General features: G+C 39.4%; 1 protein-coding gene across 1 annotated transcript in view; it reads left to right on the forward strand.

The window, feature by feature from the left end:
* Positions 1–21,515: 21,515 nt before the first annotated feature.
* Positions 21,516–27,807, forward strand: part of CFAP47 (cilia and flagella associated protein 47) — a 369,488-nt gene continuing 363,196 nt past the window's right edge. Inside the window, exon 1 of the mRNA XM_051827003.2 lies at positions 21,516–21,759. Within this exon, the coding sequence (XP_051682963.2) occupies positions 21,550–21,759 (210 nt within the window). The 5' untranslated portion in view covers positions 21,516–21,549. The remainder of the gene's footprint in view (positions 21,760–27,807) is intronic.

Below are 27,807 nucleotides of genomic sequence, written 5' to 3' on the forward strand. Positions count from 1 at the left end.
ATTCCCTGTCCTGTCATGAACTCTTTAGGACATATGTGTAGTTTGTTTTCATAAGAGAGTTATGGAAGCATAACCTAACAAAGCATTTATTACTTACTATTGGACGCTGGAAATAAAGGGATTGTGAAGGGGAAGTTACAGTCATTCATTATTTTCATTTACTTTTAATTCATTGAAACTTTAATAGCTACGTGTGGTTAGTAGCAACCATTTAGAGAAGCACACCTCTTCACACGGGCCAAGAAGACATGTGCATGGCCCACAAAGAAAGGAGAGACTTGAATGATTTAGAGTGCACCAACCAGTCCAGTTAAAGATGCTGAGTACAACTGAAATGCCTACTAGCACTTTTGAACATTCCAAAACCTGATGCAGCATAAGAAAGGAAGGGTTACAATTAAAAATAAATCAGGGCCTTTATTGCTGATTTCACATTTTCCTGCTACTTGGGTCAAATAAGAGAGCACCCACCAGCTATTTACACTTCCAGAAGAAAACAACAGGCGACTTACAGCTACCTATAAATATAGTGGAGGACATTTAAAATGACGGGAAATCAGATAATCAATCTTCCTGGCTGGCACAAATTTATTGAGCAAATTCTCGCAGGGTTTACCGTCTGCAGGATTTTATATGGCCTTATTGTCTGGCTGAATTACACTCCTATACATGAAGTAAATTTCCACTTAAATGCACAGCAAAAGTGGAATGATTTAAAATTTTGAGCAAAGTACAACATTTTGCCATCCAGTGTACTATATACAAGCACAATGAGATTTTTGCTTCATTTTATTAATAATTTGGCTCAGATACCCCAATGGTAATATTTTCGGGGGGATAGAGGGTGCCATACATATTTATTTATTTGATTTTTATTTTCTTTTAAATTTAAGTTTTATATTAAACTAATTATAGATGCACATGCAGTTCTAAGAAATGATACATAAATCTCTTATGCAAAATTTCCCATGAATGGTCGCATTTTTCAAAACTACTGTATAATATCATAACCAGAACATTGACGTGGGAGACTAGGATGAAGTTCCTGGCTCCTGGCTTCTGCCTGGACCAGGCCTGGTCATTGAGGCCATCTGGGAAGTAAGCCAGCAGATGGGAGATCTCTCTCTGTCTCTCTCTCTGTAACTCTGACATTCAAATAAATAAATAAATAAATTTTTAAAAGGAAAACAACAGGTGAATACCCTATATGAACATCTCATTCTCCAGCACACAGATAAATATAAATCACCCTCTTGAAGGAGCCTTTTCTGATCTCCTTTACTAGTTAAATTTGTGCATTTGTAGGAATACATACCTATTTTTCATTAGACGTATTATGTATTGTATGAATATCTAATTTGTATCTGTCTCCTATATCAGACTATATTGTTCTGTTAGAGTAAGAATGTCTCTGGCCTGCTTGTGTAGGTTTTTCATCATTGTTCAACAGAGTATCAGGCACATAGAAAATACACAATAATAAATACGTAGTTTTGAGTTATTGAATGGTAAGTTGCTAATGGAATCCCGTAGCCTGTTGTACATAGCAGTGATCATAGTGATGTGATGTGAATAGAACTGGGTGAAGGTAATTAGGTAGGAACACAGTGAGCGTGTTAGTGTTCTTTTAGTTGGGCAATTACAAACAATGCATTGCGTGCCTGTGTTCTCCTTAGTGGTATTGATTGGACATGTCTTCTAATACAAGTAACATAAATACCTATTGACAGGGACATAAACAATGAACGCTGATTTTTTTCCACATAGCACAATCTCTGGAAGTAATCCATTACTGACAACGATTCACCTGCTAAAGAATGGCATCAGATCCATGCAGTTTCTGTTTCTATTCTGCACGGTGTTTGTATATTTATCCTTTTCCCCCACACTTGTTCATTCACAGCTGAAAGATATCTATTGCATCTGCAGTCACTGCGTTCCATCTCAAAGTAGAAAGGATGAGGAAATGTGAATTTGCCTTTTGTATTAGCAAAACTTTTCCCCAAACTGCTACACTTTTTACTGACTTGCGGTTAGGCAGTATTAGCCAAAACTGATTTCGCAAACAAGCACAGATCCCAGTTTGACTGGAAAGTTGATATTCAATGAAAGAATAGGTTTTCAATAGTTGCCTAATTTATGACCAATATTAATTTCATGTGACTGGACACATTAGCTACAAGAAACCCTGTTCATTTAATTCCTTTTTTTTAGCAAATTAAAATTTATCAATGAAAAAGTATGTTACCAATAGATAATTATCAATTAAGCAAATAACAGCATTGGCTCCTTTTGCTCTGGTACTGAGTTGGGCTAAATCCCAAAGGTTTTCATAATCTTCATCTGTTTGGATTATGGCAAAAGCAGACAAATAATTCATGCAAAAGTTGTTAGTAGACAAGATGTTAATCAGGATTTTTTGTTTACAAATATAAAGATATATGCTAGGCTACACATGTCAATTAGTCATTTTGTAAGTATAGACTATGTGTCTATCCTTTTTCCAGCATATTTATTTTAACAAGTATCAAGTATTCCTGTTGTATATCATAAAGAGCATCAAAAAATTGCAGATATTACATTTTGTGACCTCTGTCAAAACACTATGATACCACCTAAGTAACTTGTAAAGCAGAATAGTGAAATGTAAAAAAATCCAATAATATTTGAATACCATTTCTGACCATACTTTGGTGGGGTTGAGTTTAGTAGATTAAGATCTTAAATATCTAAGTAGGAACAAAGGCTGTTATAACTATGTTAGGAGATCAAGAGTACTGCAATAAATATTTAGTGTATAAAACTATATAAAGAATATATGTTAAGAACACACACTTATAGGGCCCAGTGCTGTGATGTAGTGGACTAAGCCTCTGCCTGAGGTGCCAGCATCCTATATGGGTACCACTTCTAGTCCGGCTGCTCCACTTCTGATCCAGCTCCCTGCTGATGCACCTGGGAAAGCAGTGAAGGATGTCCCAAGTGCTCGGACTCCTGCCACCCACATGGGAGACCGGGAAGAAGCTCTTGGCTGCTGGCTTCAGATCAGCCCAGCTCTGGCCATTACGGCCATTTGGAGAGAGAACCAACAGATGGAAGACCTTTTTCTCTGCCTCTCCCCCTCTCTGTCTGTGACTCTACCTTCAAATAAATAAATATTTTTTAAAAAAGAATATACACTTATGTATGTATTAAAAATATATTTAGGACCCGCACTGTGGTTCAGCGGATTAAAGCCCTGGCCTGAAGCGCCGGCACCCCATATGGGCGCCGGTTTGAGAACCTGCTGCTCCACTTCTGATCCAGCTCTCTGCTGTGGCCTGGGAAAGCAGTAGAAGATGGCCCAAGTCCTTGGGTCCCTGCACCCGCGTGGGAGACCAAGAAGAAGCTCCTGGCTCCTGGCTTCAATCAGCACAGCTGTGGCCGTTGCAACCATCTGGGGAGTGAACCAGCAGATGGAAGACTCTCTGTCTCTACCTCTCTCTGTAACTCTGTCTTTGAAATGAATAAAATAATTCTTGAAAAAGAATATATTTAAACATATATGGATGCACATTTTAGTGTACATTTATAATATATAAGAACATTTTAATTTCCCAGCTGGATATATTCAATGGCTAAGCATATAGCCACTTACATAATGTGATTTTTTTGATTCTTATTGGATGCTCTTTCTCCACTCTTATGTAGTATTTATCCTATGGCAAGCAATATAACTTAGTGATTGTAGAGAACAAACTCTGGAAACATGTCACCCAGCTACAGATCCTGGCTTTGATACTTACTAACAATATGTCCTGCAGCAACATATTTACAGCTTTGTGCCTCAGTGTTCTCATCTAATATAGGGGTAATAACAGTACCTCTGTAAAGTTTTTGGAACACTAAAACACTCATTTCTCATAAGGAACTTAAGCAACTGTATGACACAGAGTAAGTATCATAAAAGTATTTTCAAATCCAATTTAAAAGATCATTAAAGTGTGGCTATTATTAAGGCATGCAGTTAGTTATTGAGACCTCCTAGCTGAGTGTTTTTCCCATTACTCACCTGCAAATTGGGGTCAAACCCTAAATTAAACATTTGCCTTTCATAGGGTGGTAATTTTAGCAAGAAATAGATACATATCTCTCATTACTTACATTGGTTTGGGGTACATTTATAATTGAATTGCCAGTAGCACTCTTTTCTGTTTTAAAATCTTTATTTATTTGAAAGGCGGGGTGACAAGAGAAAAGGGGTGGAGGGAGGTCTTTCATCCACTAGGTGACTTTCCAAATGGATACAACCACCAGGGCTAGGCCAGCCTAAAGCCAGGAGCTAGGAATTCTAGATCTCCCAGGTGGGTGCCAGTGGCCCAACTACTTGGACCAACATCCATTGTCTTCTCAGGTGCATTAGCAGGAAGTCAGATTAGAAAGGAGCAGTCTGGGCTCAAACCAGCACTCCCATATGAGATGCCGGCATCCCAAAAAGCTGGTTTAGCCAATGTGCCACAACACTGGCACCCATCAGCACCATTTTCATCTATTTGTAATATCTCATTAAATAAAAGTTTAAAGAATATAGTGTGTCTGAAGATTTGTCCATTTTATCTTCTCTAAACACTAGCTTTTTCTTTTGTTGATCCTTTGTATTGTTTTTTAATCTTTCAAATTCATTTATTTTTGCTCTGATCCTTATTAATTCTTGCCTCTTGCTAACTTTGGATTTGGTTTGTTCTATTTTTTCTAAATCCTTGAGATGTAACTTTACATCATTTGTTTTAGATCTTTCTGTTTCTTAATGTAATCACTTTTTGCTGTAAACTCCCTCTCTTAATACTGCTTTTGCTATGTCCCACGGGTTTTGATATGTTGATATGTTGTGTTTTCCATTTTCATTGTTTTAAGGAAGTTTTTTTTTTATTTTTATTTTTTTTTGTAAGGAAGTTTTTTATTTCCCTTTTAATTTCTTCAGTGATCCATTGGTCATTCAGTTGCATCTTGTTTAATTTCCATGTATTTGTAAGTGTTCTGTTTTACTTCCTGTTGTTGATTTAGTTTTATTTCTTTGTGGTCTGAGAAGATACGTCGCATTATTTCAATCTTTTTAAATTAACTGAGACTTGATTTGTGGCCTAATGAATGGTCTATCCTATAAAATGCCCCATGTACTAATGAGGAGAATGTATATTCTGTAGCTGTTGTTCTGTAAATGTTCTATTAATGTTCTGTAAATATCTGCTAGCGCCATTAGCTCAATAGTTTGGTTCAAATCTGATGTACTTTTGTTGATTTTTTATCTAAATGATCTATCCATTGATGACTGTGGACTCCCAAAAACACAGGTCATAAAAGCAAAAGTAGATAAATGGGATTGTATCAAACTCAGAAGTTTCTACAAGGAAAAGGAAACAATCCATGGAGTGAAGAGACATCGGATGGAATGGGAGAATATATTTACAAGCTATTTTACTGGCAGAGGATTAAAATCCAAAGTGTATCAGTAACTCAAAAATCTCAAGAACAAAAAACAACCGATCTAGTTAAGAAATAGGTAAAGGACTTCAATAGACAGTTTTCAAAATTAGAAATGCAAATATATGAAAAAATGCTCAATATCACTAGCCATCAGAGAAATGCAAATCAAAACCATAGTGAAATATTACCTCATCCCTGTTAGAATGACTATTATCCAAAAGAGATACAATAACAAATTTTTTTAACTTTTATTTAATGAATATAAATTTCCAAAGTACAGAATATGGATTACAATGGCTTCCCCCCCATAACGTCCCTCTCACCCGCAACCCTCCCCTTTCCCATTCTCTCTCCCCTTCCATTCACATGAGGATTCATTTTCAATTCTCTTTATATACAGAAGATCAGTTTAGCATACATTAAGTAAAGATTTCAACAGTTTGCTCCCACACAGAAACATAAAGTGAAAAATAATAGATGATTTTTTAAATGATGATGAAATCAGATCAGACCTATTGTCATGTTTAATCCCAGTGAGAGTCAAGTTGGGAATTGATAATTTCTTCTTTTTTTTTTTTAACAGAAAATCAGTTTAGTATACATTAAGTAAAGATTTCAACAGTTTGCACCCACATAGAAACACAAAGTGAAATATACTGTTTGAGTACTTGTTATAGCATTAAGCCTCAATGTAGAGCACATTAAGGACAGAGATCCTACATGAGGAGTAAGTGCACAGTGACTCCTGTTGTTGACTTTACCAATTGACACTCCCGTTTATGGCCTCAGTAATCACCCCAGGCTCTTGTCATGAGTTTCCAAGGCTATGGAAGCCCCTTGAGTTCTCCGACTCTTATCTTGTTTAGACAAGGTCATAGTCAAAGTGGAGGTTCTTTCCTCCCTTCAGAGAAAGGTACCTCCTTCTTTGAAGACCTGTTCTTTCCACTGGGATCTCACTCACAGAGATCTTTCATTTAGGTGTTTGTTTTTGTTTTTGTGTTTTTTTTTTTTTTTTTTTTTTTTTTTTTTTTTTTTTTTTTTTTTTGCCAGTGTGTCTTGGCTTTCCATGCCTGAAATACTCTCATGGGCTTTTCAGCCAGATCGGAATGCCTTTAGGGCTGATTCTGAGGCCAGAGTGCTGAATAACGAATTTTGGTAAGGATGTGAAGAATAGGGGAATTCATACACTCCTGGTGGGAATGTAAAATAGTGCAGTCACTGTGGAAAAGAGCATGGAGATTTCTTATAAAATTAGAAACGCAAGGTCCATATGATCTAGCAATCCCACTACTGAGTATATACCCAAAAGACATGACCTCATTGTATTAAAGAGATAATTGCTCCACCATATTTATGGAATCAACCAAGGCATCCATCATCAGATGAATAAAGAGAATGTGATATATATATATATAATATTTATACCAATATACAATGTAATATCATTCAATTATAAAAAGAATGAAATTCTGTCATTTGAAACAAAATGGTTGGAACTAGAGGACACCTTTTTCAGTGAATTAAACCAGACACAGAAAGACAAATATCACGTTTTCCCTAATATGTGGGAACTAAAATTACAAAGAAAGAAAGAAACTAATGTATCACTTTGCTGCAAGTACAGTGTTTTGTCAATTTTTAAAAATAATTGACAAGCAATTTGATAGGAATTATATATTCATAGTTTTAATGATTTTGTTACTATTTTAAAATTTATGTTAATTGAATAATTTGAACATATTTTTTCTTTATTATGTATAGCCCATGCCTATTTTCCTGCATGGACTATAGTGCTTTTACTTTTTATTTGTTAAACTGTTATTTAGTAGCAAGCCTTTGACTATAATGTAAATTAAAATACATTATCCCAAAAAATAATTAATAAAATATTTTTAAAAATAAATTTACCATGTGGGACTATGAAAATAAAGAATATAGTGAACTCTCTTCCATGTTCCTAGAATACAATGGGAATTTAAGTGAAGTAGTAAGTCAGTTCATTGAAATTCTAATCCACTTATCACACTTTTGTGGATAATTACCTTACTTATTACCAAGATATGAACTCAGATCTGGAGAGATCCTAGTTGAATAGTCCTTTAAGTTAATCTTCATGGCTGAAAAATTTCACAAGGAGATAAGAGAGGGTAAAAGAAGAGAGCAGACCTGGAATTCTCAGCAGAATTATTAGTCAAAGACAAATTAAATGTCTTAGGTGTTCTTCCTACTGAATAATGGAAACAGTGAACGTGATGAAAATTCATATTAAAGTCAGTTTTTATAATTTTTATTTTATTTTTAAAAGATTTACTTGTGTATTTATTTAAGATAGAGTGACAGAGAGGGAGGGAGAGGCAGAGAACAAGAGATCTGCCATGTGCTGGCTCCAGTGCTTTCCAAGACCATAGTAGGGAGCTGCATTGGAAGAGAAGCAGCCAGGACTGGAACTGGGATACCAGAGCCACAGGTGGGTGTTCAGCCTACTATGTCACAGTGCAGGCCTGGTATTTAGGTTTAAATAAAACCATTTGTGGAACATTAACAAAACGAGATCTACCACCACAGGTTGTTTCTAAACTTGTCCTTTCATTTCCTGTGCTTACCATGGACCACTAACAAAGTGGTCATGGATCACCATCCTTCTGGGGATCCCACTTTTAATAATACTACTCTAATGCATTTACCTCCTCCGATCAACTACATGCATTACAGCACACACATACACACACACATACACACACACACAGTTTTTCCAAGAATGAACAGTTTTTCAGGCAAAGGGAAATATCTGTGGGAAATTGTCAGTTAAGGGGAGGGGATAGATCCATCTAATTCCATTATTAAACAAAGGACATCTCAGTCTGAGAGACTACTTCATTGGTTCTGAATTTCCTTAAAAACAATGCTTTTCAATCTATTTTTATATTTTGGCACATATTAAAAATAATGTCTATTACTCTGAGGTGTGATACCCTGGTTGATTAAAAATAGTCTTGTCATTTGATAATTCCCCTCTCTTTGTATGTGTGTGCATATACATATGCAACACACACATATATATTTCTGTTGAACATTAGATATTGAATGAGAAACTGAATTCTAATTCTTCTGAATCCAGTGATTTTCTTTCTCATCAAAAAGTAAAAACAAAACAAAACAAAAATTCCTCTTAGCATGTATAATAATATCTCTTCAACATTACACCAAGAATGCCCGTAGGTATCAGGATATCTTTTTCTAAATATCACAGATGGGGCAAACATTTGGCATAGCAGTTAAATTGTTGCCTGGTGAAGGACCCCAAAAGCGGTGTCCTTTTGTGACAACCCCAGAAACACAGACTCCAGACCAGACGATGCAAAAGGCAGGAGGCAATTTTATTTCATTTGCGCAAATGGGCCCTCTACTGCCGCAAGCAGCGAGCAAGGGAGAGGAGCCCCAAGCAGCTATCTCACACAGCTATTAAGGGGCAAAACCACAAAATTAACATAGGGTGGCATAAGTTTATTGGGTAACTACAAGGGGAGGAGGTCATCGAGGAGGAGGAGAAACGGGGGGCTACGTGCCCTACGTGTCTAAGCTTGGACAAGGGGAGAAGGGGAGGGGGTCATTGAAGAGCAGAAAGGGGTGGCTACGTGCCCTACGTGCCTCATGGTTTTTTTTTGTTAAGCTTGAACAAGCACAGGGGAGGGGGCTTATGTGCATACCAGAATGTTCTGTTGCCCTTATCTCTGGGTAGTAGCTATCTGCTTTCTCTGTGAACTTAGTTTACTCCCCATTTCCCAGGACTGTTTCTGGAATTGCTTGTCTTAATTTTTGTTTTGTTTTGTTTTGTTTTGTTTTATTAAGGCCATTTTTATGGCAGCTCTTGGCCGCTCCTTTCACTGGGAAGCCCATGTCCTTTATCAGAGTACCAGGTTCAAGTCTCAGATCCTCTACTTCCAATTCAGCTTCCTGATAATTTGCACCCTGCGAGGCAACAGGTGCAATAGCTCAATTAGTTGAGTCCTTGCCAACCTTGTGGGAGACCCAGTTTGAGTTTCAGGCTCCTAGTTTCAGCATGGCCCAGTCTTGGCTGTTGCAGGCATTAGGGGAGTGAACCAGTGGATTGAAGCTCTTTCTCTGTCCCTCTGCTTCTCCGTCTTTCAAATAATATGAAAATAAAAATAAATAAATATCATTAATGCAATGGAAATGCTCGTCATTTGTGGAAATCATGATAATTTGCTTATAACAATTTATTGAACATTAATCTGAAAACAAACAAGAAACGAGGAATGAAGAGGAGAAAGCAAAGTAGGGAGGAGGGGGAAAGGAGGACGAAGAGGAAAAATAAGGAAACTCTCAAGAGCTCCTTCCTAGGAAGGAGAAAGGAGAGAGTCTCTGCTGTATGATAACAAGGATGAACAATGCAGGTTATCCAACAGTGCCTAATGTAATGAAGTTGGATACACTACAGGTTATATTTTCTTCAAAAATTCAGCAGGAGCAAAACTTTCCTGTTCCCATCTCACCTCCCCACCCCTGGCCCTGAAGTTTAATTACTGGGATTCTTGGATCTCTTTTGTTTCAAAATAGCAGTATCCATTTTAACGCTTGCTCTTTATTATGAATCATCAGCGACTTGCAAATTTATAGATAAGAAAAGCATACTGAAAATGAATATACAAAATTCTTTTAGAATATGTAATATGCTATTACATTACTACTTATTTCAGAGGTTTTTAACTTCCCTTTAGTTACAGTATGCATTTTTAAATGATCTCATTTACTTGACCTGTGTTGCAAGACCTTGGAAATAGATTTTTAAATTTTATTTCAAATAAGTAATAAAAAAGGAGTTCTGAGCCGCACTGAGGTCAAACAAAAAATAAAATATGTACAGAGATATAAATGAATTGTGGGATGAAAGATACTTGAATCATCTGATGAACAATAGTTTTCATAATCACTAGTTTGGGACATTCTTTCACATTGATTTCAGTCATGAACTAGTCGCATTTATTCAGATCCTGATTTGATGGTTCTTGCACTTTATAACTCAACAGGTATAAATGTATTACATCTCAAAAATATTTGCTAAGAAACTAGCCTTGTCTAAAACTGCAGTTATGTAGTTCATTGATCAACTACTAAAGACAGAACATTTAAGATACAGCATTTTTTACTGCAATAAAAGCATAAAGTTTGAGAGAGGAAGGACAAAATGGTATGGAAATGTAGGACAAAGGTAAATGGCAAAAATATGGGGTACATTGACTGCTGTGAAAAAAAATCAGTGAAATAAATAAAAACTATATTTAGAGGAATTACAGAGTTATAGTAAGTCATAAAAGAGAAATGTAACTAACAATACAAAAGTAAGAGGAATAAGTAAATCATGTTGCAAAATTGATAAAGTATTTCATACAATTATGAATCTCAATAGGAAATTTTAAGCTAACAAATAAGAGTGTGTGTTATCAAAAAGATTAACATCCAGGGGAGACATTTGGTTTAGCAGTTAAGATGCCAGTTAAAATGCCCATGCTCCACATTAGAGTGCCTGGGTTCAATAACTGTCTTTGGCTCTTGAGTCCAGCTTCCTGTTAATGCAGTCCCTGGGAGACAGTAGTGGTGGCTCAAGTAATTGGTTTCTGCTTGAACTGAATTCCGGACTGCTGGGTTTCATAATGGCCCAGCTTCAGCTTTTGTGGACGTTGGAAGAGTGAACCAGAGGCTGCGAACTCTGGCTCTCTCTCTCTCTGCCTCCCAAATAAATACATAAAAGTAAGAGAACAAAAGTAAAAGTTAAGTGTAACTGAAGTGTTAGGTGCAACTAACCAAGTACTCAGTAAAATTTTTGAAGAAATTTCAGAGTAAAAGCATCACAAGAAACTATAGGAAAAATTTGTGTAATCTTGGCATGAGGAAGGCCTTTCCAGGAACAAATAAAAGTATATTTTTAAAACCTTGAATCCATAAAAAAGACATATTTGAGTAACACAATCTTTAGAAAATTTTAAAAAATAGATGATTGTTTATAGATCCATATACATTTGCAAATTTTATCACAGGACAAATGAATTTCCTTTATGTATGCATATGTATGTACATATATATCTCATTTTTGTAATTGATAGCAGATAGACTAACATTTAAAGAAAAGCTATATGAAAAAACAGAATACAGGAAAAATAAATATATACCATATCGATATTCTTATTGAAAGGCATCAAATATTAAAAGACTTTCAAATAGGGGCCGGTGCTGTGGTTCACTTGGTTAATCCTCTGCCTGCGGCGCCTGCATCCCATATGGGCGCTGGGTTCTAGTTCCAGTTGCTCCTCTTCCAGGCCAGCTCTCTGCTGTGGCCCAGGAGTGCAGTGGAGGATGGCCCACGTGCTTGGGCCCTGCATCTGCATGGGAGACCAGGAAGAAGCACCTGGCTCCTGGCTTTGGATATGCGCAACGCCAGCTGTGGCGGCCATTTGTGGAGTGAACCAACGGAAGGAAGACCTTTCTCTCTGTCTCTCCCTCTCTCTCACTGTCTATAACTCTACCTGTCAAATAAATTAAAAAAAGAAATACTTTCAAATAAGTGAAAGATGTTCATTTCCAAAGTAATAAGATAAATGCAAACTGAACTTCATGGAAATATCATTTCTCACATAAGAGAATAGTAAAAAATCAAAACATTGGTAACACTATTTTTTATATTGTTACATGACAAATTTCCCAACACGTATTTATTACCTCACAGTTTCCTTAAGCCAGAAATCTGGGTACTGACTGCATGGCTTGATTCTCTGCTCAAGAATTCAAAAGCCAAAACTCAAGCTGCTTACAGAGTTGCAATTTCTTTCTGGAGGAACTATGTGAAGAACTCACTTCCAAATTGATTTAGGTTGTTGCAAGAAGTTAGCTCCCTGCTGGTGCAGGACTGACATCCCCATTCCTCACTGATGTTTGGACAGGGATCTCTCTCTCCATTCCTTATTCACTGCCTGTCCCTCCTAACATGGACCAGTTCTGCTTCAAACCAGTGATTTGCATAAAATCACATACTTCAACTGTCCATGACTTCTCATTTATCCATGAGCTTGAGAAAGTTCTCTTAAAAGGGCTGATGTTAGATCAGGTTTATCCAAACACTATTCCTATGTTAAAAAGCTATATCATATGATTCTACATAATCATGAGAGAAACAACTCATCATATCCATAGGTTTTGACAGTTAGTGCCCAATCTCTTTAAGAGGGGCATTTTAGCTCTGAAAATGGCTCTAATAATTCAGCATATAGTAGTGACTAAAGGACTACCACATACTGTAATGGCTTAGGTGTGCGAGTAAATGTATTCTTTATTGGTAGTCACACTATTATTAATATAAACTCTGAAGAGAAATTCGACCTTATTTATTGACAGTTACATCTATCTAATGACAGGTTCACAGACCTTGGATTCAAAAATTCTGCTTATGGTAATTATGTGTCACACAAATTCACACCTGTAAGAAAAGAGAATCACAATGAAATTCATCATTACCCTATTTTTTTTTTTTTAGTGGGAGGTAAAATAGCAAGGTTTATTAGGGAAGGGATATCCCTAAGGATGGAAGGGCACCTCTCCAGACAGAGCCTGAGACTGAGACTGAGAGGGTACCCAGTAGCTCGGACTGGGGGGGGGGGGGAGGAGGAAGGAGCGAGGTTACATGGTTGAGTGGAGAGAGTACATGTGGCCAGACCAGGTGGGCGGCTCATCAGAGAGGCAGAGGGCTGAGCGCCCAGTCCAGTTGAGGCTGAGGGTTTTTAAGGAAATGGGTCTTGCTTCCCCACCTCTGCTCCTCTTGGAACAAAGGGCTTTTTGGATGTAAATAGATCTCTGCGAGTGAGATCCCAGTGGAAAGAACAGGCCATCAAAGAAGGAGGTACCTTTCTCTGAAGGGAGGAGAGAACCTCCACTTTGACTATGACCTTGTCTAAACAAGATAAGAGTCGGAGAACTCAGAGGGCTTCCATAGCCTTGGAAACTCATGACTGGAGCATAGGGAGATTACTGATGCCATAGACAGGAGTGTCAATTGGTAAAGTCAACAACAGGAGTCACTGTGCACTTACTCCTCATGTAGGATCTCTGTCCTTAATGTGCTGTACATTGAGATTTAATGCTATAACGAGTACTCAAACAATATATTTCACTTTGTGTTTCTATGGGGGTGCAAACTGTTGAAATCCTTACTTAATGCATACTAAACTGATCCTCTGTGTAAAAAAAAAAAAAAAAAAAAAGAAAGAAAGAAATTATCAATTCCCAACTTGACTCTCACTGGGATTAAACATGACAATAGGTCTGATCTGATTTCATCATCATTTAAAAAAATCATCTATTATTTTTCACTTTATGTTTCTGTGTGGGAGCAAACTGTTGAAATCCATACTTAATGTATACTAAGCTGATCTTCTGTATATTAAGATAATCGAAAATGAATCTTGATGTGACTGGAAGGGGAGAGGGAGTGGGAAAGGGGAGGGTTGTGGGTGGGAGGGACGGTATGGGGGGAAAGCCATTGTAATCCATAAGTCGTACTTTGGAAATTTATATGCATTAAATAAAAGTTTAAAAAAAAAAAAAAGAATCCAGAGCAGGGTGTTTGAAATGCAGATACTGGGCTGCACCTGGGAGACTGTGGAAGATTGTCAGGCAGAAGGGGTGGGGACCTCCACCTGGCAGGTTATCAGGTAGAAGGGGGCAGGGCAGGGCAGGATGTGAATACCGGGCTGCCCCAAAACACCATCAGGGTGACCTTGAGATGAAGCATATGCTGGACATAGATGTCTTCTCTTTAAGCCTTTATGTCACACACACATAAGCTCATAACTGACTTCCTACCTAACATTCCCCCCTCCCCCTCAAGAGGCAATACCGAGCCGGCGCCGTGGCTCAATAGGCTAATCCTCCACCTTGCGGCGCCGGCACACCGGGTTCTAGTCCCGGTTGGGGCGCCGGATTCTGTCCCGGTTGCCCCTCTTCCAGGCCAGCTCTCTGCTATGGCCAGGGAGTGCAGTGGAGGATGGCCCAGGTGCTTGGGCCCTGCACCCCATGGGAGACCAGGAAAAGCACCTGGCTCCTGGCTCCTGCCAGGATCAGCGCGGTGCGCCGGCTGCAGCGGCGGCCATTGGAGGGTGAACCAGCGGCAAAGGAAGACCTTTCTCTCTCTGTCTCTCTCTCTCACTGTCCACTCTGCCTGTCAAAAAAAAAAAAAAAAAAAAAAAAAAAAAAAAAAAAGGCAATACCCAAAATTCTTCTTTGGGATTATGGATGGAGTTCCGTTTTCTGTAACTTCTTCAAAGCTGGCATGTGGGCGTCAAAGGGGATTTGGGTATTTCCTCTTGCTATCTGTCTTATGGTGTGTAACAGTGGCCTTGGAAAGACTGTCCTGCTCGGTCCAGAGGGCTGCTCAGGTCGTTCAATGGAATGGGCTGGAAGCCTTGTCTGACGATCATTTGGAGTTCGACAGCTTTTAGTCTGTTAGAGACAAAATGAACAAGGGCATTAAAAACACTTGGTGCAAAGAGAAGCATCAAGATTACAGAAGTTATTGGGTCAAGGAGAGGAAATAGCCAGGATTTCCATGACCAAATGTCAGGCCAGAAATCCCAGCCCTGCTTGGCCTGGTCCTGGAGCTGTTTCATTACCCTATTTTTAATACCAAAAGTTGGAAACAAGGTGTATCAGAAGTCCATCAGTCAGTAAATTATTATATATCCATATGATGGAATACTATTCTGCTATTAAAAGGTGAAGACACTATATACTGATACCATTTACAAAATATCTTCGAGTGAAGTAAGCAGAAAATGAATGGTGTAAGAGTATGCTATTATTAGTGTTTAAAAAAGGAGGGACAATAACCCACCTCAGGGTACACATAGTCATTTCTGGAGATAATTTTGGCTGTCATGATTGGAGAAAGGGAATGTGCAACCTGTATCTATTGCGTAAAGTCCAGGGAGGTGGCTAAACATCCTACGGAGTATGGGGCAGCACCCTACAAAATGCAATCATTTGTCTAAAAATGGCGGTACCCTCCTGGGGTTCCATACCCTAGGCACAGAAAAGCCTCCTGAGGTTCTATACCCCAGGCATGGTGGGGCCTCCTGGGGTTCTGTACCCCAGGTCTGGCATGGTCTTTCGAGATTTAATCTCAGACCAGGAAGAATTCTCTGTGGTCTTCTGTGACGGTACTTCCCAGACCAGATGGCGTTTTCTTTTTCTTTTGGTATGTTACTTTGGCTTTATGTTAGTTATGAAAAAAATTGAGAGCTCCATCAGCAGGCTGGGTAAAATAATGGACCCCATTTTGTGTACAAATGGAGACTCTAGGGTGTCAAAATGACAGCTAATGCAATGTATCCAAGTCACATGCTCAAGACTAATTAGGCTTCTGAAGAGCTATGCCTATTTTTATCTTCTTAGGTCCTACAAAGAGATTGTTCAGCTGTATAGTTCTGCATACATTCCTACAGACTTACTTCTAAGGGTAGTGTTGGAAAACTTGCCATGGGATCCCAAATCCCCATGAGCTGTATGGTAATAGTATTTTTAAGTGTCTAGTGATAATATAGATAAGGTTAAAGAGGAGAAAATTCTCCAACATGGGAAGTCCATATAACAGACTCATAGAATGGCAATCTCTGTAAGTGATACTCAGTGGCCTCAGTGTCAGCCCATAAGGCATTCTGGTCTGACTGAAAAGCCCACAAGAGCATTTCAGGTGCGGAAAGCCAACGCAGGCCGGCACCGCGGCTCACTAGGCTAATCCTCCACCAGGTTCTAGTCCCGGTCGGGGTGCTGGATTCTGTCCCGGTTGCCCCTCTTCCAGGCCAGCTCTCTGCTGTGGCCAGGGAGTGCAGTGGAGGATGGCCCAAGTGCTTGGGCCCTGCACCCCATGGGAGACCAGGAGAAGCACCTGGCTCCTGCCATCAGATCAGCGCAGTGCGCCGGCCGCGGCGGCCATTGGAGGATGAACCAACGGCAAAAGGAAGACCTTTCTCTCTGTCTTTCTCTCTCACTGTCCACTCTGCCTGTCAAAAAAAAAAAAAAAAAAAAAGAAAAAAGAAAAAAGAGAAGAAAAAAGCCAACACAATGGTGAAATGAGTGTCCCTCCCTAAAGGATCTCTGTGGTTCAGGCCCCAGTGGAAAGAAGTGGTCTCCAAAGAAGGATGTAGTCTTCTCAGAATGGAGGGGAGAACTTCCACTTTGCTCATGGCCTTGTCTGAAGACAGATGGGGTTTGCTGATTTAAGAGGTTTTCAAAGCCGAGACATTTCATGTCAAGAGCCTCGGGTGATCACTGACGTCATACATGAGAGTGCCAATTGTTAAATTAACAACAGGAGTCACTGTATCCTAACTTTAAATGCAGGACCTCTGTCCTCAAAGAGTTGTATTATTAGAGTTAATGACAAAATTTGCTCTCAAAGATTTACTTCGTTTGGCCCTTCATTTGTATCTAAATGAACTCAACCGGTAGCTGCTGCTCTAATAGTATCTTACTGTCTCCATATCTCTTGGAGACCTCGGTCATTGGGTAAAGTTGAAAAGGCTAATCATAGTCTTAAGAAAATTCTAGCTAAGCTTTGCTAAGAGACCTCAGAAACGTGGCTTAAACTATTGTCTATTGCCCTTCTCAGGGTGAGAATAGCAGCCAAGACTGCCTTACAGCTTAGTCCGTATGAGATGCTCTATGGAAGGCCTTTTCCCACCTCTGACATCCTCTTTGATGCAGAGATTCAAGATCAGATAAAGTACATTATCAATTTAGGCCAGGTGCAGAAGGTTCAGATGGAGAATGGTAATATAGTTTTCCCAGTGCCAGATCCTAAGACTCATTAGTCTATTTCCTCAGGAGATTTAGTTTTAGTAAAAACTTGGGGGGGGGGGCGAGCCATGGCACAGTAGGTTAATCCTCCACCTTCAGCTCCTCCATCTCATATGGGTACCAGATTCTGTCCCGGTTGCCCCTCTTCCAGGCCAGCTCTCTGCTGTGGCCCAGGAGTGCAGTTGAGGATGGCCCAAGTGCTTGGGCCCTGCACCCCATGGGAGACCAGGAAGAGGCACCTGGCTCTTGGATTCAGATTGGCGCAGCTCCAGCTGTTGCAGCCATTTGGGGAGTGAACCAATAGAAGGAAGGCCTTTCTCTCTGTCTTTCTCTCTCACTGTCTGTAACTCTACCTCTCAAATAAATAAATAAATAAAAATCTTAAAAAAAAGATTTGGAAAGAAAGATCCCCTTCAGACCAGTTGTAGGCTAAATGGAAGGGACCCTACCAGGAGCCGCTGAGCATGCCTACCTCAGTGAAATTACAAGCCATCACAAGCTGGGTACATCTGCCAAGGATTAAACTTCTACCTCCTGAGTCTTTGCAGGTACACTTGAAAGATAAGTCCACCTTCTCCTGTGAGCCAATGGAAGATCTCAAATACCTCTTTAAAAGGCAGAGATAAGTAAAGCATTTGCTTTTGTCACATCAAGACAGCTTCTCTTTAAGGCAGACATGTTGTACTTACCTCTTCTTTTGATTCTTTCTGGGAGCTGTTATTGGCAGGAAAACTCCTTAGCGGGTTCTTCTACTGTAATAGAAGATCCTGGTGTGTCACATAAAGCTGATTTTTAAAACCTGACCATTGCTTCAGGCAATCTGGCCAATTTTTACAGCAAGTACTTACATCTGTAGATGAGTACTTACATCTGTGGATACTCTGATTAAGGTAGTTATGGACAACCAACAGATCTTGGAATATAGACTGATGGAACAAAGAGGAACATGTGCAGTGATTAGTGGGATCTGTCACCTCTACTCTCATGGTAGTATATTTACTGAAAGAGACATTCAAAATCTCTATACTCAGGCTAAATGGTCTTAAAAAAATCTGCTCAAGGACAGCCTATCACCACCCACTATCTGGGAATCAGTAGACTATATTCCTCTCTTCCTAAAGGGCACTCCATTTGTAATTCATTTTCTTCCAGTTTTGCTTATACTGATTGATAAACTTGTGTTTCAGAATTCAACAACTTCTGAAAGTAATGATGGACATGCAGGGAACACACCCATTGGCAGTGACTGAAAATTTTCCAGTTCATGAAATGGATCCATTAGATGAGATAGGAAGAGATTTCCGGAGCCTAGACAGGCAGGGCCTGCATCCGTGATCAACAGGAAGTAGATACAGAAGATATGAGAAGTCTTCATCCTTCAGCACCCTCTTAAGATTCAGGGTCAGAAATCTCCTAGGGGAGATGATGTGGGAAAAGTCAGATGAAGTTCTTTAGCTGGAGGCCACACCTCCCACACCTTCCACACCTCCATGTAATCTCATCAACCTACCTGTCAATCAGATGACCCCTCCCTAGGATGTACCTCCTCCTACTGGTAGCCACTCCCCTTTTTGAAGCTCGTAAGTAGCTTGGTGAAGGGGAGGGGAACTCTTTTCTCTCCACTTTGTGGACCCAGGATGAGCAGAGCAGGGTATGAAACTCCCCTTTTTACCTTGCCTGAGATATTAATTTAGGCCCAGCCCAGCCCACAACAAGACCTGCTGAAGTGGCCAGGAGAGGGGCTCCAAAAGAGGCAAAACCTTAGATTGCTATTAATAGTGGGGCTTTAAACACACTTTTGGGAAAAACTGACAATCAGCTAGCAATCAATTACAAGGGGGAGACAAAACCCATTAAAAGACCTGATTTGTAATCTTATTTGCCCTGTCCAGCTGGTTCCTGATAAAAGAGCCATCCAGGAATGGTAACAAAAAAATTAAAAAAAAAAAAAAACAAAAGATAAAAAGATAACAAAAGGTTATCTTTAGCAGATCAAAGTGAATAAATCCCGCTTTACATTCACTGCTGTGTCTGCTTGGTAATTCTTTTGTGCTAAAGAACAGAGACCATCTCTCCTTTCCCCATGACTGAATCATCACTCCCTTGCTATTCTCATGATAAAATTGGAAGCTCCTTAGGAGTGGGACAGGCACTTTTGTTTTGCTAAAGACACCTTTTGGTGCAGTGGGATTCAGGACTTTGATTTTACTAAAGATAACTTTTGGAGGAAGCAAGCATTTTGCATCCTTTTAGGGGGACTCCCCTTTTCCTCATTTTCCACCAGGACCAACCTGACTGTCTACTGACCCATCTGACTTCTCACGTTATCACAAATCCCTCACTTTGTGATATTACTATCTGTTTTCCAGAAAAAAAAAATATATGTGTATGTATATATAAAGTCTACATATGAAGTGAATGTGGCAAAAAATTAAAAGTTGTTAACTTTTGTACTTTTAGCTTCAAAATTTTTTTTAAGAATTATTTCATTTATTTGAAAGACAGAGTTACAGAGAGAGGTGAAGCCAGAGAGAGAAAGAGGTCTTCCATTCCATTGGTTCATTCCCCAAATGATTGCGACAGCCAGAGCTGAGCTGATCCAAAACCAGGAGCTAGGAGCTTCCTCCGGGTCTCTCACCCAGGTACAGGGGCGCAAGGACTTAGGCCATTTTTCCACTGCTTTCCTAGGCCACAGCAGAGAACTGGATCAAAGAGGAGCAGCCGGGACTCAAACTGGCACCCATATATGATGCCGGTGCTGCAGGCTTTAACCCGCTGGGCCACAGCTTCGGCCCCCTAAAAAATAGAAAGGTTCTACCAAGGTGTTTAGGTCTTGAAGTACAAATAGCTGTGGCTGGTGGATGGCGAGGCCATTCCCTTCACGGGGAACATCATCTGCAGTAGCAGGGAAGAAATGAACGCACCTGATATATTTTGAAAGTCGTAGGTCATAGTAGGGGAATTATGAGAAGAGAGTAGCAATTGTGAAGTATGAATGTGAGCCTACTGGAAAAGTCCTCATCTAGCAATGCTCTCCTCTCATAAGCAACACCTTCATTTCACAAACAAAAGAGCTTAAACCTTGAAATAGTTAATAGTTCCTAAAGCATTTATACTTGTTGTGTGGTTCCTGTATGGGCAGTGTTGGAATCACCTGAAAGCTTGTGATAAACACAGATTCTTAGGCAGAATCTACATTTCAACAAAAGATGAGAGAGTGAGTGAGTGTGTGTGTGTGTGTGTGTATTAAGCAAGAAACAATCACGATAACATGCATGTTTTTGGTCAACATTTGACTATGCCTAATTGATATCTTCCTATGCTAATACACACAGATCTTACATTAGTATTCATTGCTAGACTGTAAGTTATTTTACTCATGCCTATTTATTATTCATGTTAATCCAATATTTTGGGTTGTGAGTAACAGTGTGATTACAAAATGCTGCGCTGAGGACCACTGAATAGGAATCTGGGAAACTATGTCCCCTGAATTCCTCCCTTTCTAGTATATCTTGCTGCCTTAATAGACATCCTCCAGTCCCCACAACCCCCCCTGCCCCCAAACACATACTACTTTCACTAATTTTTTTTTTTTGACAGGCAGAGTGGACGGTGAGAGAGAAAGATATTCCTTTTTCCGTTGGCTCACTCCCCAGTGGCCGGTGCGGCCGGCGCTGCGGCCGGCGCACCACGCTGATCCAAAGCCAGGAGCCAGGTGCTTCTCCTGGTCTCCCATGCAGTGCAGGGCCCAAGCACTTGGGCCATCCTCCACTGCACTCCCGGGCCACAGCAGAGAGCTGGCCTGGAAGAGGGGCAACCGGGACAGAATCTGGCGCCCCAACTGGGACTAGAACCGGGCTGCTGGCGCTGCAGGTGGAGGATTAGCCTAGTGAGCCGCAGCGCCAGCATTTCACTAATTTTTAAGAGAGGTCCAAAAGAATGCCCAGCATGCCAATGCTATCTTAAAATCCTGTCAAGCTATGACAAAGGGTGGTGTCTCGGGTTGGGGTTGCTATAGTGTATCTTCCAGCTGCTCTGGTGACATCTGCGACCCCTGAGTTCTTTTGTCCCTTTGCAGCTTCTATTCCCATTGCCTACTCACCAGGCAGGCGGGGCCAAAATGGGCGGGGCTTGAGGCTAGCGTGGAACGCTTCACGGTTGCCTAGCGACAATTGTCCACACTAGTCCCAAGTCCCTCAAGTAAGTGACTTTATCCCAGCTATGCAGAGAGAAAGTGTGGACATGAGGAGGAGCTCCCTTGTCCCTCGGGACACAGAGAGTCTCAAAAAGGACATTCAGCTGCAGGTGACCCCGCTCGAGCTGAAGTTCCTAGACACGCTGGCCGGGAAGGTGTATCGACTCCCGATTACTCTGCACAACCTTGGCCGTTCCAACCAGAAGATACGGTTTCAGGAGCCAACCAAGCCACAGGTGACACACTGAAGTGTTCTGGGAACAGGATTTTAAGAGGTTGGGGTGGGGGTAGGGGGGTGGCACGGTGTCCTCTCAGAATGCCTACTCACCAGGTTACTTAACTTTGCTCCAGAGAGGGAGGGAGTAAGGGAAAGATTTCACTCAGGGTTCCATGATTTAGATGTATGGTGCACGCACATGTGCCTGTTTTCCTTTGTTTAGTTGTGTTTTCCCTTTTGCTGGAAATTGGGAGAATGGGGAGGGCAAGGTAGAGTAAAACTGATCTGGAACTTTCCTGTTTCCTCATCCTTGGTTTGGGAAGAAGGGCAGGGGTTCCAGGGTTGTCTGTAGCAACTCCAAATCTGTGACCTTGGCTTCCTGATTCTGTAGTTGTCTTAAGTAAAATTAGAACAAAAGTCTGTTAACTATCTGTTTAACCATAAAGGGTGTGATAACTCCATGAACAGTAGGATTAGTAGAAAGATTTGTTACTTCATATTTTAACAAACATTTCTTGAGCACCTGCTATGTAATAGGCAGTAGATGAGAGGAATGCGGGATGATCATAGCCCTGACTTCATAGGACTTAGAAACCTAATAAGGGCATTTATTACAGGTGTAATCATCATCAAAGTTAATGTTCTGATTTGCTGGACCTGTGCTATTTTATATTATGTGTGTGATAAACACCTGTTCTCAGGGTGACTTTTGATAAAGAAAATATGATAAGAATTTTTAAATACAAGCAATAAATAACTGAAGTTCCTCAGATATTCCTAATGTAAACTGCATTGACTACAGCTGGAATTATATGTACAGAAATGAAGATTCATAGTTGTTTTTAAAATTATATAGACTTGTACATGCATAGAGAAAAATTGTTAGTGATTAAGAAGGTAATGAGAAAAAGGACTTCCATGTTCTATTTTCTGCTTTTTAAAAAAATAATGTACTGTTTGTACCAAAATGCACATACATCAACAGTAAAGCTTGACAAATGCACACACAAAAACACACCAAGGAACCTTTAGTCTGGATGAAAGCATAGAATAGATGCAAAACACCAGAAGGTCACTAGTCTCCCTTGCCTATAGTTCCTGTAGTGATTATCTATGGAAGTCATCACTATTCTAATTTCTCACACTACAGGCTAGTTTTACCAGTTCTTGACTTTCATATTATAATGGGGATGATGTTTTAATGATTTTTGTATTTGAATTTTTTAAATAAAAAGTACATTTCAAGAAATTGCTAACTGCTCTTTAAATCCAATGGTATCTTATTCCTCTGGGTAACTGTAAAACTAGGGAAAAGTCTATTATTTCATTATTTATCCTATATCAGTTGAATAATATCTACCTGAAAATACATCTTTTGACACTAAAGTTAGCAGGAATTAAACTCAAATTGACAGAAATTTCCATATGTGTAAAAGCACCATTTTATGGATGTTCATGGGAGATTTATATGAATGTCTTCAGTGAGAAGAAACATAATAGTTTTATTTTGATATATATTTAGAGTTGCAATGGCAAAAATCAGACTACAGGTCTTGGCAGTGATAAGAAAACAGCTAAATATGATTACATATTTAGAAGCCAATATCAGTGTGAAGTTTTTTTTGTTGAGAGACCTTGATATGCATTCTTTTTTTAAAGGTTTATTTACTTATTTGAAAGGCAGAGAGAGTGAGAGAGAGAATGAAATGAATGTCTTCCATCTGCTGGTTCACTCCCCAGTGGCTATAACGACTGGAACTGCACTGATCCAAAGCTAGAGTGGAGCAGCTGGGATGCAACAGGTGCCCATATGGGATGCCGGCACTGCAGGCAAAGACTTTACCCGCTGCGCCACAGTGCTGGCCCTGATATGCACTTTATAGGCATAAGGGGAATTAAGGAAAATATATTAGCAAAAATTCATTAATTATCTAGGGGAAAATAAAGAGTAAAGAGAAGGTACTTAAAGGGTATATCATCACTATTATAATTTGTTAGAAAGTTATTCTTTTATCATGAAGGAATACACTCATGCACTGCTTACCAATGGGGATATGTTCATAAGAGTATACTTATGCAAATGAGGATGGCTACAACATCACTAGATGATTCAATTTTATGGGACCACCATGGTATACGCGGTCTATCCTTTACCAAAATATCATGTGGCACGTGACTATACTTGTTTTTCCCTCTTCAAGAACTTATACTAATCCTAGTATTAAGTACCCACTATGTGTCATATACAGTGCCACATATGAAGTCTACTGTGGGTTGATGGTAGAAAAATAAGGAATCATGGTTCTTATATTCAAAAAAGCTAGAGGTGATAGTCCTGTGCTTGATTTTCAGTGCCATCCTTCATTCTTACCAACACTATCCAATTGTGTTTTGCAGATTTGTGTGTCCCCTGGTTTGGTCAGGCCAGTCTCAATCATAATAACACAGACTTCTTTTTATTTTGACCCATGTTTTAATTCTCCTCACCTCCAAGAATCACTGATTTATAAATCCCATCTATCTTTTAAGGTCAACATGTGGTATCATTTTCTCTAAATTTTTCTTATTGTGTCACCCCAAATTATTTCTGTCTTATTCAATGCCAATCACATTTATTTGCAAAGATGCCTTATACTTTGGACTTGTGCCCCTCATTACTCTTGGTAAATACTAGTTTTGCCTTGATCAGTTCATAAACTCCTAAGAGTAGTGTGCAGATCACCTGGCATCAGAATCCCTAAATAATTAATTTCAACATGACCACCATCTGTGGGACTTGCTTATTAACTGTCTTCTGAAAATCTGTTTTGCTTATTCTTGACTCTAGTTGTGTCTGAGATATTCCTACACCCAGAGTGAGTACCTCATTTGTTGCTTCTCCACCTTTTACGTTCATCCTGTAAAGCTAGGCCAAGTATACTCCTCTCATGGATTTTTGTGCTACTTAAGTTTTCATCATTCACATGGCATTCAAATAGCATGAAATCTGCTTCTTGAAAGAGATAGCATTTTCAAGGGAGGGACTCTATCCAGTTGGGAAGAGGCAGGAAGAGCTTAAGTTTTAGAGTCACATGGGTGTTTCTGAATCCTCTATGCTTGAGTGACATTATAATCATTGATTATATTCCACACTTCCCAGTTTCCTCATCTATGTGTTGAGAACCTTAATATCAGCCTCACAGGATCATAGAAGTAGATTGAGATAATAGATGTAGAAAAACCTATCATAAGTATTCAACAGAGTTCAGCTGTATTCTTTCTCCCTGGAAACTAGCAAATGTTTTACTAGAACAAAAGTGTTTTTCCTCTTTGATCTCTTCCTTTTTATTTTTCTTCCAAATTATGTAGCCCAAGTCCCCATGTAGAAAGTATGAAAAATGTTATGAGGGTATTTCAAAAAGTTCATGGAAATGTTTATTATGAAAAAACTATGCATAATTTAAAAGTTTTGCACAAAATTAACATTTAATTCAATTTTCACAAATGTTGAAGTAGCCTTGTACACATTTTCTGTATAAAAATATGTGCATGCATATACTTGCACATGCTTGAATAAAGGTAGGTATGCTGCATATATATATATAAATAGTTGAGCAATATTTTTATTTGGTTGCTCATCCTTTTTTATTTATTAGGTTGTAGGCAACTTACAATAGAATATTAGTTCTGTATCATGATTCTAAAGTAGCCCATGAGATTGCACTGTCCATTTCCAGTTATTTTTTCCTTTTACTCCTTTTTTGATAAAATATTTTACTGAAATATATACATACCAAGAAATGCACATAAGGGTGCAGATAAATGATTTTTTGGTCATCTGATCATACCTCATAACTAGCACCCAAATTAAGAATAAAAGACTACCTATACCCCAGGAGTCCTCATTATTCTCTTCCTCCATTTATTTTCTTTTAATGTGAGAAAGAAGAACGTATTATCATTTTTATAAGGCATCATTCACTGAAGAAATATAACTATATACCAAATTATATGACACCCACAAATTTTTTATATTTTCTACATTAACTACCACAAATAAGAGAAAACATGTGATATTTGTCTTTTTATAACTGGCTTATTTCACTTAGCATAATATCCAGTTGCATCCATGTTGTTGCATATGTCAAAATTTCACTTTTTGTGGCTGAGTAATATTCTGTAGTGTGTGTGTGTGTGTATAATACCACATTTCATTGTCCAGTCAGGTGGTGGACATATAGGTTGATTCCATATCTTTGCTATTGTGAACTGAGCTGTAATTATAAAAGTGCAGGTAACTCTTTGATATGGTGATTTCACTTCTTTTGGAGTGGGATACTCAAGAGTGGGATAGCTGGGTCATATGGTAGGTCTATTTTTAATTTTCTGAGGAAACTCCACACTGTTTTCTATAATGGTTGTACCAATTTACATTTCCACCAACAGTCTATTAGGGTACATTTTCTCCATATCCTTATGAGCTTTTTTGATTTTTGAATGCTGGCATTCTAACTGGGGTGAGGGGACACTACATTGTGTTTTTTTTTATTTGCATTTCTCTGATGGCTAGTGATCCTGAGCATTTTTTCATGTTTATGTTGGCCATTTGTATTTCATCACTTGAAAAATAATTGTTCAGGGGCCAGCACTGTGGCACAATGGGTTAACGCTCTGGCCTGAAGCTCTGGTATACTATATGGGCACCGGTTTGAGACTTGGCTGCTCCACTTCTGATCTAGCTCTCTGCTGTGGCCTGAGAAAGCAGTAGAAGATGGCCCAAGTCCTTGGGCCCTGCAACCACGTGGGAGACCCAGAAGAAGCTCCTGGCTTGGGATCGGCACAGCTCTGGCCATTGTGGCCAGTTGGGGAGTGAACCATCGGATGGAAGACCTCTCTCTCTCTGCCTCTTCTCTCTCTGTGTAACTCTGACTTTCAAATGAATAAATAAATCTTAAAAAAGAAAAATACTTGTTCATATGATTTATACATTTCCTAAATTGATTGATTGGTTGTTGTGTTTCTTGAGCTCCTTATACATTTTGGATATTATTAGTTGCATAGTTTGCATATATTTTCTACCATTCTGTTGGTTGCCTCTTCACTTTGGTAATTGTTTCCTTTGTGGTGCAGAAGCTTTTTAGCTTGACGTAATACTATTTGTTTATCTTTGCTTTGATTCCCAGTGCATTTGGGGTCTTATCCAGGAAGAATTTTCCTATGCCAATATCTTGTAGCATTTCCCGCTATGTTTTTTTCCAGTAAATTTGATGGTTTCAAGTCTTAAATTTATTTTTTTAAAGATTTATTTATTTGAAAGTCAGAGTTACACAGAGAGAGGAGAGGCAGAGAGAGAGAAAGTCTTCCATCTGACAGTTCACTCCCCAGATGGCCACAATGGCCAGAGCTGCACTAATTCGAAGCCAGGAGACAGGAGCTTCTTCCGGGTCTCCCACGTGGGTGCAGGGGCCCAAGGACTTGGGCCATCTTGTATTGCTTTCCCAGGCCATAGCAGAGAGCTGGATTGGAAGAGGAGCAGTTGGGACTAGAACTGGTTCCCATATGGGATGCTGGCCCCTCAGGCCAGGGCATTAACCCACTGTGCCACGGCGCACATATCTTTTATCTTTATATCTTTGATTGTGAGTTGATTTTTGTATAAGTAATATTGGAGTCCTGTTTCAAACTTCTTCATATGGAATACCATTTTTTAAAGAGTGTTCTTTCTCTAGGGGAATGTTTTTATCTCATTTGTCAAAGATTAGTTGGTTGTAGATATATGGATTAATTTCTGGGGTTTCTATTCTGTTGCATTGGTATACATATCTATTTTTGTGCCAGAATCAGGCTGTTTTAATTATAACAACCTTGTAGTATGTCTTGAAATCTGCTATTGTAAGGCCTCCATGTGGTGGAATGAGAAGGCCATGCCAAGGTGGCTGCTGGCAACGGAAACTACCTGGCAACAGGCTGTGATTGGATGGCTTCGGAAACTGCCTGGCAACAGGCTGCGATTGGTTAGCGCATAGATCGCCCTTGACTGGATTGGCTGCCTTGGCTATATAAGCTGCTTTTTACCAACTGAAATAAA

Source organism: Oryctolagus cuniculus, chromosome X, assembly GCF_964237555.1.
Source record: "Oryctolagus cuniculus chromosome X, mOryCun1.1, whole genome shotgun sequence".
In the NCBI taxonomy this organism is placed as follows: Eukaryota; Metazoa; Chordata; class Mammalia; order Lagomorpha; family Leporidae; genus Oryctolagus; species Oryctolagus cuniculus.